At 39.4% G+C, this 14,597-nt stretch overlaps 1 protein-coding gene across 1 annotated transcript in view; it reads left to right on the top strand.

Moving 5' to 3' along the window:
- Positions 1-14,597, top strand: part of cubn (cubilin (intrinsic factor-cobalamin receptor)) — an 84,835-nt gene that overhangs the window by 64,048 nt on the left and 6,190 nt on the right. The window contains exons 47-59 of the mRNA XM_085467498.1: positions 1,275-1,415; positions 2,511-2,695; positions 2,955-3,126; positions 4,527-4,730; positions 5,530-5,679; positions 5,816-5,937; positions 6,493-6,718; positions 7,111-7,298; positions 9,105-9,261; positions 11,106-11,255; positions 12,693-12,878; positions 13,325-13,454; positions 13,822-14,039. Of these exons, the coding sequence (XP_085323624.1) occupies positions 1,275-1,415; positions 2,511-2,695; positions 2,955-3,126; positions 4,527-4,730; positions 5,530-5,679; positions 5,816-5,937; positions 6,493-6,718; positions 7,111-7,298; positions 9,105-9,261; positions 11,106-11,255; positions 12,693-12,878; positions 13,325-13,454; positions 13,822-14,039 (2,229 nt within the window). The remainder of the gene's footprint in view (positions 1-1,274; positions 1,416-2,510; positions 2,696-2,954; positions 3,127-4,526; positions 4,731-5,529; positions 5,680-5,815; positions 5,938-6,492; positions 6,719-7,110; positions 7,299-9,104; positions 9,262-11,105; positions 11,256-12,692; positions 12,879-13,324; positions 13,455-13,821; positions 14,040-14,597) is intronic.

Here is a 14,597-nt window from a genome sequence, read left to right as displayed (position 1 = left end):
ATTTACTTCATACAGGCTTGATTAATAGTCTTTATTTTGGAATCAGTCAGGCTCTGCTCTTTCATCTTCAGCTTGTTCAGAAGGCCGAGGCCTGACTTTTGACAGGCCCCCATCTTGGCTCGTTTACACTGGGTTCCTGTACGTTATAGAATTGATTTTAAGACTTTAGAGCTTGTTTTTAAGTCTCTAAATGATTATCTCTTTCATACCACTCTGATCTTTTAACTAAAAATACTCCAAATAGAACTCTTAGGTCAGCTGATAAGTTGCTTCTGACTGAAACACAGAGTAGACTAGGCCTTTGCGATTGCTGCACCTAAACTTATATACAGTCTGCCTCTTCAAATTAGGACCTACGCAATTAGACTGACGCAACGCAACAAAATTTTGACCCCCCCCCTAGCTTTAAATTGTGACAGAGTTTTGTTTTGTTCTTTTTATGTGTGTTTGTTTTACTTTGAGCCTGCTTCTGCTGTTAAAAGGGAGTTTTTCCTTCCCACTGTCGCCAAAGTGCTTGCTCACAGTTTTCTCTGGGCCAATGCTGACTTAAAATGGACTGAGGAACAGTGTAAAACTGTTCTAGGATTATGCAAATTAAAGTTTGATGGGTTTTTGGGAAACATGGACTACGGATCCTCTGGACAAAAAGAAGGGCCACTTGGCTTGTTATCAGTGCTCAGTTCAAACTTCACATTTCTGATAGTAAAGGGATACAGTAGTACCTATGGAATTGGCAGATTGTACATCTGGAAATGTGCCATCTATGCTAAAAGGTATATAATAGGAAAAAGTAGAATGGTATAGGCTCCCATCCAAATGATGCTTTTTTTCAGTGAAGGCCTTGCAGATTTCGGTAAGACAATGCTAACGTGCATAATGCATACTAAATCTGTTACAACTGCTTTGCAGTGTAAGACAGTAAAATGTTATAGCGGTCCTCTTCCAAAAGTACAGCCACCTTTTAAAGGGAGAGGGGATCCTACATAATGGTAAACATGGCCCCATCTCAATTCGTTTGAGAAGTTTTGCTCTCAGTTTAAAATTAGCTAATGTTTTTCTTAAATGGTAGATTTTTGTCAGTTAAAATATTTGATGTGTTTTAAATGTTCTATTGTGATTGTTCATAAGATTTGCAAATAATTGCATTCTGTCCCAATAGTCCCAACAGTTTTGAACTTAGGAAAGTAAATTACACCCAACACATGTGTCTGTGTTTCATGTTGAGACAGTGGGGTGATCAAGATATTCCTGCATCCTTTCTAATGTTTGTTTAGGCCGCCTACTGGGCCGACATTGTGGCAATAACCTTCCTGCTCCCATGGAGACGTCTGACAGTTTTGCTTATGTCCGGTTTGTCAGTGACACCAGTGGAAATGCAGCTGGCTTCCGTCTGTTCTTTGAAGCAAGTGTTGAAGGTGGGTACATTTTGAAAAGTACAAGGAATAGTTGCTGGATGATCATTATGGTACGTCATATTTACACATGAAGTAAATCTTTGAGTAATATCACCACGATAGTCATAATTATCATAGAGACCTGTTTTTGTGGGTAACTGTTGTTTCATTAGGTTCAGTTTTTTTCCTTTTCATTTTGAATGACTGCATGGATGAGAACCAAATCGTACAATAAAAAATTGACATATGTATGTTAAAGCATTTGATAGAAAACGTTGTCAACATTATTAGAACTTGCTCTCATACTTTCATATTTGTGTATTTGACAGCTCTTCAGTCAGCAAAAGGTCATAAATAAGCCAGATATAGTCCTGCATATTAACAAACCATTACACTGTATGTTACAATATTATGGAGAAAACACAAAACATAAAGTTAATAAGCTGTTTATATTCTAATTTTTTTAATGACCTGTAAAAGAAGAATCAATACAAATGTTTTTATCACACAGAGATGCTAAAGTCCAAGCTTTAGATCCTGTTCATCAATATGTAAGATCTGACAGTTCTTTTCTTACATTTCTGTTTCTGTTCTCAAGTAATAAAGTTCAGTGTATTATATAATAATATACTGATGATAATAATCACTGCAATGTTTAATTTATCTTATTTGTAAAGTGTCAGTCATTTAAGAAAACAGCATTTTTTCATAATAAACCAAATAACAAAGGGATTCACATGAAGATGGAGATAAAACACGTTGACCTACAAACAGTGACATAAAGGGAACCTGGAAATTGCGACTTCGAACAAATGCAAAAAGAAAAACTGGATAACAGGAGAAACAGGCTGGTTGATTATCTGCCTCATTACAGTGCCTTTTGATTTTGTTTCCAAGCAACAAAAGGAGACAAAAAAAATTAAGCCACTCTTCATTCTAGCGACCTCAAACTGAAAGCCAGTCTAACTCAGTGGCAATGATGGGTTGTGGAGATATCTGATGAACAGACAGATCGGGTTAAATGCTTAATTTAGTTTTTGGTTTACAGAAATACATGAAATTAATTTACAACATTATTTGTTATGCTGAATCTCTCTCTTTTTTCTTTTCCCACAGAATGTGGAGGTGAACTGAATGCTCCCTCAGGAACTATCTCCTCTCCCAATTACCCCAACTTATATCCCCACAGCCGAGTGTGTCGCTGGGAGCTGGTAGTGTCACCAGGCCGCAAGGTTACCCTCACCATCAGTGACCTGAGACTGGAAGGTTCTGATACATACTGCGTATTTGACTATGTTGATGTGAGTCCCTTTCTGCCAGTAGTCGTCATCCCTTTCACTTGACTCGAACCACAAATCAAATTAATTCCCCTTTCATGCTGTGGAATCTCTGATAGCATCTAGAACCCTTGAAAAATGAAATTAAAAAAATCAAAATTTCCACAAATGTTTATCTGTGTAATTTTTTTTGTGAAATTGAAAATACTGAAATATAGTTTATTACCTTTTTGATGAGCATGCAAGAAAAATTGCATATCAAGCATAACTCTATGTCCTCCAGGTAATGAACGGATTGGCAGTCGATGCCCCTCACCTACAACGGTTCTGTGGTACAGTACCGGCTGGAACTCAGGTGCGGTCCTCTGGCAACACCATGGCTGTTGAGTTCCGCACTGATGCGTCGGTGTCCAGTGGTGGATTCTTGGCTACGTATTCCTCTGATGAACCTGCAGGTTAGATTCTCCTGCGTGCAAAACTAAAATATTATCTACAGAAAAATATAATTCACATTGCTTTAACCATAATAGCCATGTATCCATGGCAGTTTCTTAAACACGTTAATGCAGGAAACCACACGTATACATGATTTAGTATTATTAATGCAGGGATGTAAGATATCAAAAACATCATTCTGTTATCAAAAACTATTCTGCTGCAGTTTCATGTTGTATTGTCTAAATCAGAGGTCTTGGTGTAGCAATTTTTAGATCCCCCAGTGGCTTGTGCTCTGACCAGTATAAAGTGGTCGGTAGAGAATATGATGACAGGTGTTAACACGTCTTCTTTCAAATGGTCCAATTTAATTTCTATTGGAAGATGGTGCCAAAAATGACTTTCTATTAGCTGATAATGCTACCTGGCAGAGGGTTGTTTTAAAACATTCCTTTACCAAGAGAAGCAATGACTCACTATGAAAAGACATGGCTACACAAAAACTGTATTTTATTTTATTTTATTTTATTTATTTTTTTAGCAAATTCTACATAATTTCTCAAAACAAGAATTAATTAGTCTGCAGAAAAATCTTCCCTGTCAGTGTTATGTGGATTAAAATATTTGAAACATTTCATACTCTGTTATATCATTACTATGGATACATGTTTGCAATGGCTCTCCTGTGAAGATATTTCTGAAGAAAACTGGATTCCATCTTCTTATCTACATCACACATGTTGGGCAAGGTGGTTAGTAACAGAAAACTCTGTTACGATGATAACTGAAGCAGATCTTTTTGTTAATGCTAGCTAGCTCTGTTTCCACACAAAGCACAGTTTGTATCTGATCTCAGGACAGGCTGTTTTGATCCAGCAGGTAAATCCAGGGAGCATGTGCACGTGCGGTGGATCTGAGCAGAGAGAATAAGAGGCCCAACTGAAAAATGCAAGAACCATAATCTACTATTAGGAAGCCTGAGCGACTGTAGATCTTAGCTAGTCAAATGACTTGCAATCAGAGTGAGGAAGGATGTGTTATGTATGTCAGCTGGTGAGTAATGAGCTGCAAGTGGATAGGCCGGGAAAGATAAAAGGAACGAGCAGGTAACCACACCTCTTTAACCACAAAAAAGACTTTTGGAACCCAAAGAAAGCTGAAAGTCATACAAGATTATTCCTTATTGGAGGATGATGTTTTTGTAATTGCTGAAGAGTCCAATTACTCTGTCCAATTGCCTGTCCTGTCTGTACCTTAGTATTAATTACTAATAATTATTAATTGGTATCATTTCCAATCAGTAACAGGTCAGTCGATATAGTCTCAACCACCTACACTTCATTGTGTTTTAATGAAGTGCTGTTCCGTATTGTGTTCTAACATTTACTCTAATCTGCTATTTTAATCTGTATTTTGCTAGAATGTGGCGGTATCCTGAATAACCCTGATGGTGGCAACTTCACTTCTCCTGGCTACCTGGTGTCCAACTACAGCAACAACATCAACTGTGAGTGGCTGATTCAGAACCCACAGCACATCAACTCCTCTATTGTGGTGTTGATAGAAGACTTGCACCTGGAGGACCATCAAACCTGTGAAGCAGACTATCTCCAGTTCCGCTTAGGTAAGTCCTAAGTAGGATACCAGACCAATATGACGTATAAATTATGTGTGCAATGAAGTCTATAGCTGCATTTTTATTTTAATTACATAAGCTTGGAGGCTTGAGCTTATTACAAGCTACCATAGGGCGTGAAGCAGGGTACACCTCGGACAGGTCACCTGTCTGACATAGGGCTAGCACACAGAGACAGACAATTATTCACACTTAACCCCATTAATTGCATGTCTTCAAACTGTGGGAGGAAGCCAGAGTACACGGAGAAAACCCACGCAAATGTAGGGAGAACATGCAAGCTCCACACAGAAAGGCGGTCAGACGGTGGAGTAGAACTCGCTACTTTCTACCTGCGAGGTGCTAACAGTGCTAACCACCACACCACTGTGCTGCCGTTATTAAAAGAGTCAATTTGGCAAATTGCTATAAGAAATGATCCAAGCCTTAGCAGACAGCTAGTTGGTTGTAACACAAATAGAATTTAGTAAGAGAGCATTTTTATTTATGTATTTTTTAATTAACCATTACTGCCATTTGAAATAGATTAGGCCAGGCAAAATTGCCGGCACCACCTCAAAAGTAAAGTTTTTGTTTCTTTTGTGAATAAATTATGCAGCTGTGAGTTTCCAGGTTTTGTTATGATTTCAAAATAAATCTTTGCATTATGATATTATTATTATTATTGTAGCAGATAAAAAAAACAAACTAAAAACTCAATGTATCTGTGTTGTGTGTTCAAGAGTGGAAGAAAAAGTATATGAAATCTAGTCTAGTCCTTTCTAATCTAATGTCTCACCTTTTGCAGGTGACTCAAGTGGAGAGCTGCTGGGCAAGTTTTGTGGCCAGACAGCTCTTGTACTTCCTATTGTGGTCTTTACCCCAGAACTCTGGGTCCATTTCCAGACAGACAACTCCAACGGAGACTTGGGTTTCAAGGCTAAGTACTTGTTTTCCGGTACGACTCACACTAATACCTTAGTTATCCTATGCCACTATTTCTTTGAATTTGAGACTAGTATTTAGCTAATGTAGCAATCAAGTAGCAGATGAAGATTGTCCTTTGATGCATCATTCTCTCTTTTTTCTCTTAGAATGTGGAGGCTGGCAGACAGGTGACGGTGGGGTGTTAGCCAGTCCTGGTTACCCTAACCTCTATCCAAGCCCCAGTCGCTGTGCTTGGCTGCTTGAGGCTCCAGAGGGCCACACTATTACAGTAAGTGTGCACAGTGGCTTGCTACATTAAAACAACTATGTGGACTACAGTGTACAATTGAATGCCCCCTATAAGCGAGCACTTTAGCGACAGTGGAAAGACTCCCTTTTAACAGGAAGAAACCTCCAGCAGAACCAGGCTCAGGGAGGGGCGTAAGACAGGAGAAAAACATGCAGTGAAAGAGAGCCAGAGATTGATTAATAATCATATTAAATGCAGAGAGGTGTACAAACACATGCTGAGTGAGAAGGGGTGAGAGAAAGAGAAGCGCTCAGTGCATCATGGGAAGTCCCAGCAACCTAAGTCTTTTGTAGCAAAACTAAGGGAGGATTCAGTCTCAACTGATCCAGCCCTAACTATATGCTTTATCAACAAGCAAAGTTTTAAGTGTAATCTTAAAAGCAGAGAGGGTGTCTGTCTCCCAAATCTACCGGGGTGATACAGTACTATGAGGTATTTAAGTTAAGACTGTACAAGACGTTAATTTATTGTCCAAGATGAAGTGCTCTTATACTTTTCAAATTTCTTGATATCCATTTCTCTTCCATGCTGCAGCTAACCTTCACCTACTTTAACTTGGAGTCCCACAACACATGTGGCTGGGATTCTCTCACCATCTTCAATGGAGGATCCCCAGGTTCTCCCATTATTGGTCAGTACTGTGGTACCACCTCCCCAGGAACCATCCAGTCAGGATCCAACAAACTGGCTATAGTTTTCCTGGCTGATCATAGTGTGTCCAAAGGAGGATTTTTGGCCTCCTGGTCTTCTGATTCTTCAGGTGGGTCTACACTGCCTAATTAAACATTTTATTCATTTTCTTTTTTGCAGTTGCCTATTCCATGTTTACTCCAATTGTATTATCAGGATCTCACATCTGAGTTAAATTCAGTGAAGCTAAACTAAGACATAGTTGAATATGTAGGATTAAATACAATATGATACAGTATGATGCTGTCACTTTGAACACTGAGTTAGATTATTTTTTTATATCCAACATGTCAGAAGGTCATAACTGTTCAGTATTGGTTTTCAGCCTTGTGTACAAATATTTTCCTGAGTATTCAGTGTATGGTTATTCATACGCGGAAGAGCTATGGGACGACCTCTGAGTTATTTAATGTCTTACATACACTTTGTGCTCATGTACTCACATATTTTTTTTACTGCCAGGATGTGGAGGGGTGATCCATGCTGATGCAGGAACAATCAAGTCTCCAAACTATCCCCAGAACTTCCCAGCCAATGTGGAGTGTACCTGGAAAATAATTGCCCATGACGGAAATCACCTTGAGATGAGCTTCAGCAGTGATTTTGAAATTCCAGACAGCGGCGGGACCTGTGAGAGCAGCTATATCAAGGTATAAGCACTTGCACCTTGCAGTAGATTTTTTCCCCCTTTTTTCATTTCAAATATAGCTTTAATTTAGGGCAGGGATAATCAAATTGCTATTGAATCTTTTTCTTCATATTCATATCAAAAATATTTCTCTCCGTATTTTTGTTTTGGCAGATTTTTATTCCTTTTAGGTTGAATTCCAGAATTCAACCGAAAAGGGATTTGTGTCTTTCATGTATTAGGCGAATATGTAAACTGTGGTGCCACTGAGTAATGTGTCCTTCATATAGGTAATAATATTAATAAAATTATTATTATTATATGCATTATTATTATTACTTCCATGTCAGACACAAGTCCCTTATGGGTTGTGTCAAGAAGGGCTGCAGCGCTACAGTAAGAGTTTGGAAGGGGGCAGGTTGTGTTTTTGTTTGGTTATTTGTTTGTTTTGTTTTAGTTTTTTTGTTTAAATTATTATTATTACTGAACTGTTCCTTTAGTTTTGTCTCTTATTGTACTATCATCAGTGCAAAAATAATAAGAAAACCTCAATAAACGAAAACTATACAATAAATAATAAAATCTTAATATCCAGAAGACATAATCTGTTTTGTCTCCGTTTATTCTATTACACTTTGTATCTGGAAATATGCAATACTTTAGCTTGTTTTCATTTGGCCTGTAAAATGCCCTGTATTTATATAGTGCTTTTCTAGTCCCTAAGGACCCCAAAGCGCTTTACACAACCAGTCCTCCACCCATTCACACACACATTCACACACTGGTGATGGCAAGCTACATTGTAGCCACAGCCACCCTGGGGCGCACTGACAGAGGCGAGGCTGCCGGACACTGGCGCCACCGGGCCCTCTGACCACCACCAGTTGCATGCAGAGAAAGCTCTCTGAGCCCCACCAGCAGCGGTCGTTTATTGCAGGGAAAAGAAGACGAATAGAAGCAGCGCAACTAGAAATTTGTGATTTCTTGTTTTCATTTTTATCCCTTCATCCTTTTCCACTTATCAGGGTCACAGGGAGACTGGTGGCTATCCCAGCTACCATAGGGTGGGAGGCAGGGAACACCCTGAGAGTGTCAGTCTGATGCAGGGCTAACACAAAAAGAATGACAGCATTCATACTCATATTCACACCGATGGGCAATTTAGAATCACCAATTAACCTAACCCCACTAACTGAATGTCTTTGGCCTGAAAGAGGAATCCAGACTGCCTGGAGAGGTCCCACACAGACATGGGGGTAACATGCAAACTCCACACAGAAAGGCCCTGCCCAGGTGGTGGAGGCAAACTCAGATCCATCTTACTTTGAGCTAACAGAGCTAACTACGATGCCTATTCATTTTCATTTATTTTTGGCTTATGTGTCATCTTTCAAATCATTAGACAACATTACTATGAATTAGTTGAATTACAAAAAGAAGGTTAAAATCATCAAATCTCTGTCTAAGACTGAGTATACTAGTGGCCAAAGGATAAATCACTGAATGCATTATTCTTGTTTAACCGGTTGCCAAGAAAATGCATGGAATACAGTCATTTAATGAAAATAGGCTATATCTGCAGTTATGTGTAGACCCAACATTATTTTGTAAGTCAAATTAGTAGTATGTTTTAAAAAACAAAACAAAACATTTTTTAGCTTCTTTCTCCTCCTTTTTTAATCAAGTATATTTGCTTTCTGACCTTTGACTGCAGAAATTAGAACATTAGCTTTGATTTTTTTCCCAATAACCTTTTTGTTTTCAAATAAAATTGGCTGCAGAATGGTATCATAACAGGACCTGATTAAAACTGTGCATGTTTCTGCAGGTGTGGTCAGGTCACAGTCAAATTAGTGAGGCTCTGCTGTCTACAGGCTGTGGCTCTGTGGCTCCAGGGTCCATAGTTGCTCCAAATAACATCATCACGAGCCGATTCCAGTCCACTGGAGCCCCTGGCAAAGGTTTCTCAGCCTCCTTCAACACCAGTAAGAACCAGACAGCCAGTACAATTTCATGTTAAAGCTTTGCTGTAATGGCTATTATATCACACACTTTGGTGAATTTTCCTCTTCTAAATAAGTTTAGAATTAATCTTTTCTAATATGAAGGTAGAGAAATGTTACTATTGCTATGTAAATGCCATTTTATCTCTGGGAAGACCCAGTAATTCCATGTTTGCCCATTTGGAAGCCGTTGCAGATTCTCAGTTAAACCTTTAGAACAGTGACCCAAATGTGAGCTGGTGGACCACAAAGGTGCTGCAGGTGGGCTACAGTAATAACAGAAATTCAGTTTGAAGTTATTCAGAAAAATGTACAGTCACATATTTATTTAGACTTATTTATTTATATAAAAAGTGAATTAAAACAGGTGATAGGAGGTGGTTACTTTGTGATATTACTTATTACTTTGACTGTTCTTGCATTGAAATGTGTGTCCTAGTGCAGCTGGGACACACATTGGCCTTAACACTTTGCATATGAAGGGGTAGCATTAGACATTTTCAAAGAAGTACTTCACTTTCGCTTGTATTCTGATTAGAGTATAAGTCACATGGCATTTTCTGCTTTGTTTTGTTTTTTCTAAGCAGCCATTCCCACTCTTGACTTTGGGGATTACTGCTCAAGAAGCTTTACACACATCTATTGTTTTATGTTTGTTATTATGTTTTGCACTCTATGCACATACTTTGTGGGATTTAGTTGGTCAGAAGAAGTCAGAGACTTGTCCTGAAGCCACAGTCTCAGAGTACTTTCCAAAGTAAAAGTATTTTGCTCTATTGGGTTGCATTCATTCTCCCTGTAATTTCTTCAAGGTCTGTTCCTCTGACAAGTAGCTGCCATTCATTGTTGTCTTACAAGAAAGTGGTAGGAGTTGCATGAACATTTGAGAAACTTGATTCTCATACTCAGATTCTACAGTTTTGCAGACTGTAAACAGTTTTTGTATTTAACTCAGTGTTACAGCATTCACAGCTTCTTGAACATAAGACAACGAGGAACAATTGTGTCATGTTATAGCCTTATTCAAACATTCCAAAATAAATTAATTTTTTCACTTCAAAATTGTCCATCTAATAACAAAAAAACAACAACAACAAAACAAAAATATAACATGTACATGTTCACAGCCTTTGCAAAATACTTTGCTAAAGCTCCTTTTCCTTTATTTACCGCTTCAAGTTCTTTTTGAGTGTGATGCTTACCACACCATTCACCAACGATGTCTTTGTACTTTGTTTCATTCATCTTTCTCTCTTGTTTCTTGCTTCTGAAAAACATCCCATGGTATGACTCTGCCACCACCATTCGGGGATGGTTTTGGCCAGATGATGCGGCGTTCTTGGTTACCTTCAGACATGATGTTTGACATTCAGGCCAAACACTTGAGTCTTTGTTTCATTGCCCCAGGGAGCTTCTCATGGTCTGAGAGTCCTTCATGTGCCTTTTACTGAGAAGTGGTTTCCACCTTGCCACTCTACCATAAAGGCCTGATTGGAGGAGTGCAAATTGTTGTCTTTTTGGAAGGTTCTTCTCTCTCCACAAGAAAAGCAGGAGCTCAGAGACACTTACAGTTACTATCGGGTACTTGGTCATCTTTTACCCCAATCTCTCAGACTGGTTGGTCTGCTTTAGCCAGGGTTGTAGTCCTTTAAAAACGTCTTCTGGAGGCCACTCTTTTCCCCCCAATATGTCATATTAGGGATAAAAAGCTATTTTTTCCGTTTTTAAAAGTTACTTTTTTAACTTGTTGGTCGGCAGATCTTTTTTGCAGTGACATGGTCATTCTATCAGCATGCAAAGAAAGTCTGTTGTGCTCTTTTCATTAGGATGCGGTGCAAACTTTACAGCTGACAGCGGCCGTGTGGTTTCACCAAATTATCCAGCAGACTACCCATCCAGAGCCAACTGCAACTACACCATAGATGCTGGAGAAAAGACTGTGGTCATCCTCACCTTTCAGACATTTCAAGTTGAAGGTAAGTGTTACAATTAGGGATATCTACCGCCGGTATCCGGTGCCATTATGGCAAACTCAGCAGCCTGCAACAAGTGCTTTAAGGTGATACTGTGCAAAGGAGGTAACACCTCGAATCTGATGAAACACCTGGCGACGCATAGCGGGTTTTTTTTGAAGCCGACTACCTACTACAGGTGTGGTGCCTGTTATCGACCCGGAGTTAGCAACATCCCCCAAGAACACGAAGAGGAGAGTCCTGGCCCCTAGCCCTGCCAGTGTAGCAGAAATGATGACGGATGATGATGATGCAGCAGCCGTTCTTCTCTGCGTGAGTAGCTTCATGTTGTTCGTGTGTAATTCACGTTGAGTAGGCTAACCACGTTATTACATTAATGCATGTAAGGTGAACTAGCAAACACCGTTGTAGTTACATGCGGCTGTCTTCTTGTTTGATGGCAGATACTCCCTTCACCCTGGACAAAAAGGCTAAAATGACCAAAGAAAAATTGGAAAACAGTTAAACATGAGAGGTTTTTGGACAAAGTTTGTGTTTTTTCCATTGTTTAAGCACTGCTTCCAGCCAAGAGTAGGGATGGGTATCGTTTAGGTTTTATCCGATACCAGTGCCAAACCAGTACTTTTGAAATGGTGCCGGTGCTTAAAAGGTGCTCGAACCAGTGCTTAAAGAATGGAGAACACAAACTTTGTCCAAAAACCTCTCATGTTCAGCTGTTTTGTTGTGAGGTTTTTTTGTTTTGTTTTTGTTATTGATTTAATACCGTGGTTAGCCTACTTAACGTAAATTACACGCAAACAACATTAAGCTACTCACGCAGAGAAGAACGGCTGCTGTTGCATCATCATCCGTCATCATTTCTGCTACACTGGCAGGGCTAGGGGCCAGGACTCTCCTCTTCGGGTTCTTGGGGGATGTTGATAACGCCGGGTCCGATAACAGGCACCACACCCGCAGTAGATGTGGTCTTGCAGCAAGCTATCAAATACGGTGCATTTCTCGGCTTTTAAAAAAACGCTATGCATCGCCAGGTGTTTCATCAGATTCGAGGTGTTACCTCCTTTGCACAGTATCACCTTAAAGCACTTGTTGCAGGATGCAACAGCATCTTTTGCTGTGAAGTACAGCCAGCCTTTTGACCGCTTCGCCTTGGGCATTTTTAATCTGTAGCTCTGCTCTAAAAGAACGTACGTACCTGGACCTGCCTACTATCCTCGGAAACATAAAATGGCTAGAATCCAAAGTGTATCACAGCTCAGGAGGAAAAAAGCACCAAAATAAAGCACCGAAATGTGCGCTGCTTTTCGGTCTGGTTACTACTGTTTATGTCAGAACCGATACCAATACCCATCCCTAGTTACAGTTAACACATTTGCATCCAAAATATCTAATAAGATTCAGTAGTTTGTTGAATAATTCCCCCCTCTCTCTGTTGTCTAGCACATTCTACCTGTCTGTACGATGGCCTGAAGATCTACAGTCTTGCTACCAGTGGCATTCCTATTGCTACTTTGTGTGGTACCACCATCCCAGGGAGCTTCTCCACCTTTGGCCCCATGTTGCTCCATTTCTACTCTGACTCTGTGATTACAGACACTGGCTTCATGGCAGAATACACAGCTATTCGTAAGCAATTCAAAGTCAAATTATTGTTATACCCTAATGAGCCATCACCATTTGTTTTAATCAAAATCAAAGAATGGAAAGGCAAAGAACATTTTATAAATTGGAATAAAGTCCAGTATTTTTAATTAAAATTATTATAATTATGTAATGAACCACTTTTCCATTAAGTTACTATGTCAAACTTTTTCAATCCCTTCTACTTTTCTTTTTTGGCATTTATCTTCTTTACTCTAAGGAGGATAATTTGTAAAATACATATTAATCAATGTCAATATAATGTTTTAAGGGAAAAAACTAAATGACAGATTTTATTTTGGTTTGTTTCTTTTTTGTATTTTCATTATATTTGGCATTAGGTATATTTATTATAAAGGGTGTGGTGTGAGGAGTAGATGCATACATCTAAAGTTGTAATTGTGTGTCTTTGTGTTTGTGTGCATGTACAGCATGTGGTGGTTTCTTTAACAGCACCGCGGGTACAGTGAGCAGTCCGGGGCTGTCCATGACCAACTATCACCACAACATCAACTGTACCTACCACATATGGGTCCAAGCAAACAGAGTAGTAGATCTTAAGTAAGACTACACTGACTTCACTGGCTGCTCTAACCTGACTGCAGTACTTCACAAATGACCTGATATTGTTCACAAATCATTTTATTGTTTTATAAACAGAACCAAATCTTGAAAAACTTGAATGCAGTGTTGTTTTTCAGTTAGCTTTGACTTTTTAAAAAGATTACTTAAAAAATTACATGACATCAGTGCATTGTCTTAAAACTAGAACAACTCTAAACATTTTTCCCACATATTTCTGTGGAACCTCCTTCACACAACAATGGGAACAAGTAAAGCCTTGGATACATAGGACTGGTTTCATCTGATAACCGGACAAACTGGTGCTCTTGTACTCTGGGCTTTAAGAAATGTTTCTTTTCCACAGGTTTAACACCTTTCATCTGGAGGCATCTTCTTCCTGTCAGTTTGACTCTGTGGCAGTTTATGACGGACCAGACACTCTGTCACCCTTGCTGGGGAAATTCTGTGGCACAGTGCTCCCACCCAATCTCCGTTCCTCCACAAATCAGCTATTCATTGTCTTCAGCACAGATAACACAGTGAATGGGATTGGTTGGAGAGCTACTTACAGTGAAACGCTCGGTAGGTGGTAATGACTGTGTATTTTTTATTTTATTTTAAGAACAAGTGAACACCACTTATTCATAAAACTACACTTGCACCACACAACTGATGATCTCCTGGGACATTCAGTCTCTAGAGCTTATTCAGAAAAAAAATTGTTCAGCTGAGTGTGTGGATAGAAAGACTCATTTAAAAAGTGAAGTAAAGGAAAAATGGCTGGAGCTGATAGGAACCCCAACTTTGGGTACAAGACTGCACTTCAAGATGGTAAAAGGACTGGTACTTACTATATAGTACCCTTGTACTCGGGTTGAGCAATCAAAGTGCTTCCTGCTACAAGTCTCATTCACTCAGTCACACACAGATTCATACAACACATGTATGCTAAGCTTTCCCTAACATTCACATACATATTCACGATGGATGCATCAGGGCCACGTGAGGGTTCAGTCTCTTGCCCAACAGAAGACATTAACCCTAGTCTGGAGAAGCTAGGGATTCATCCACCAAGCATCTGATTGTAGTGGGCGACTGTGACCACAGTAACCCACTACATTAGGTCACACCTGTCAAATA

This window comes from Copadichromis virginalis, linkage group LG9, assembly GCF_057382275.1.
Source record: "Copadichromis virginalis isolate Kocher_CV1m ecotype Utaka linkage group LG9, C_Virginalis_male_GT1.1, whole genome shotgun sequence".
In the NCBI taxonomy this organism is placed as follows: domain Eukaryota; kingdom Metazoa; phylum Chordata; class Actinopteri; order Cichliformes; family Cichlidae; genus Copadichromis; species Copadichromis virginalis.
This window is presented reverse-complemented; position numbering and strand designations above follow the sequence as displayed.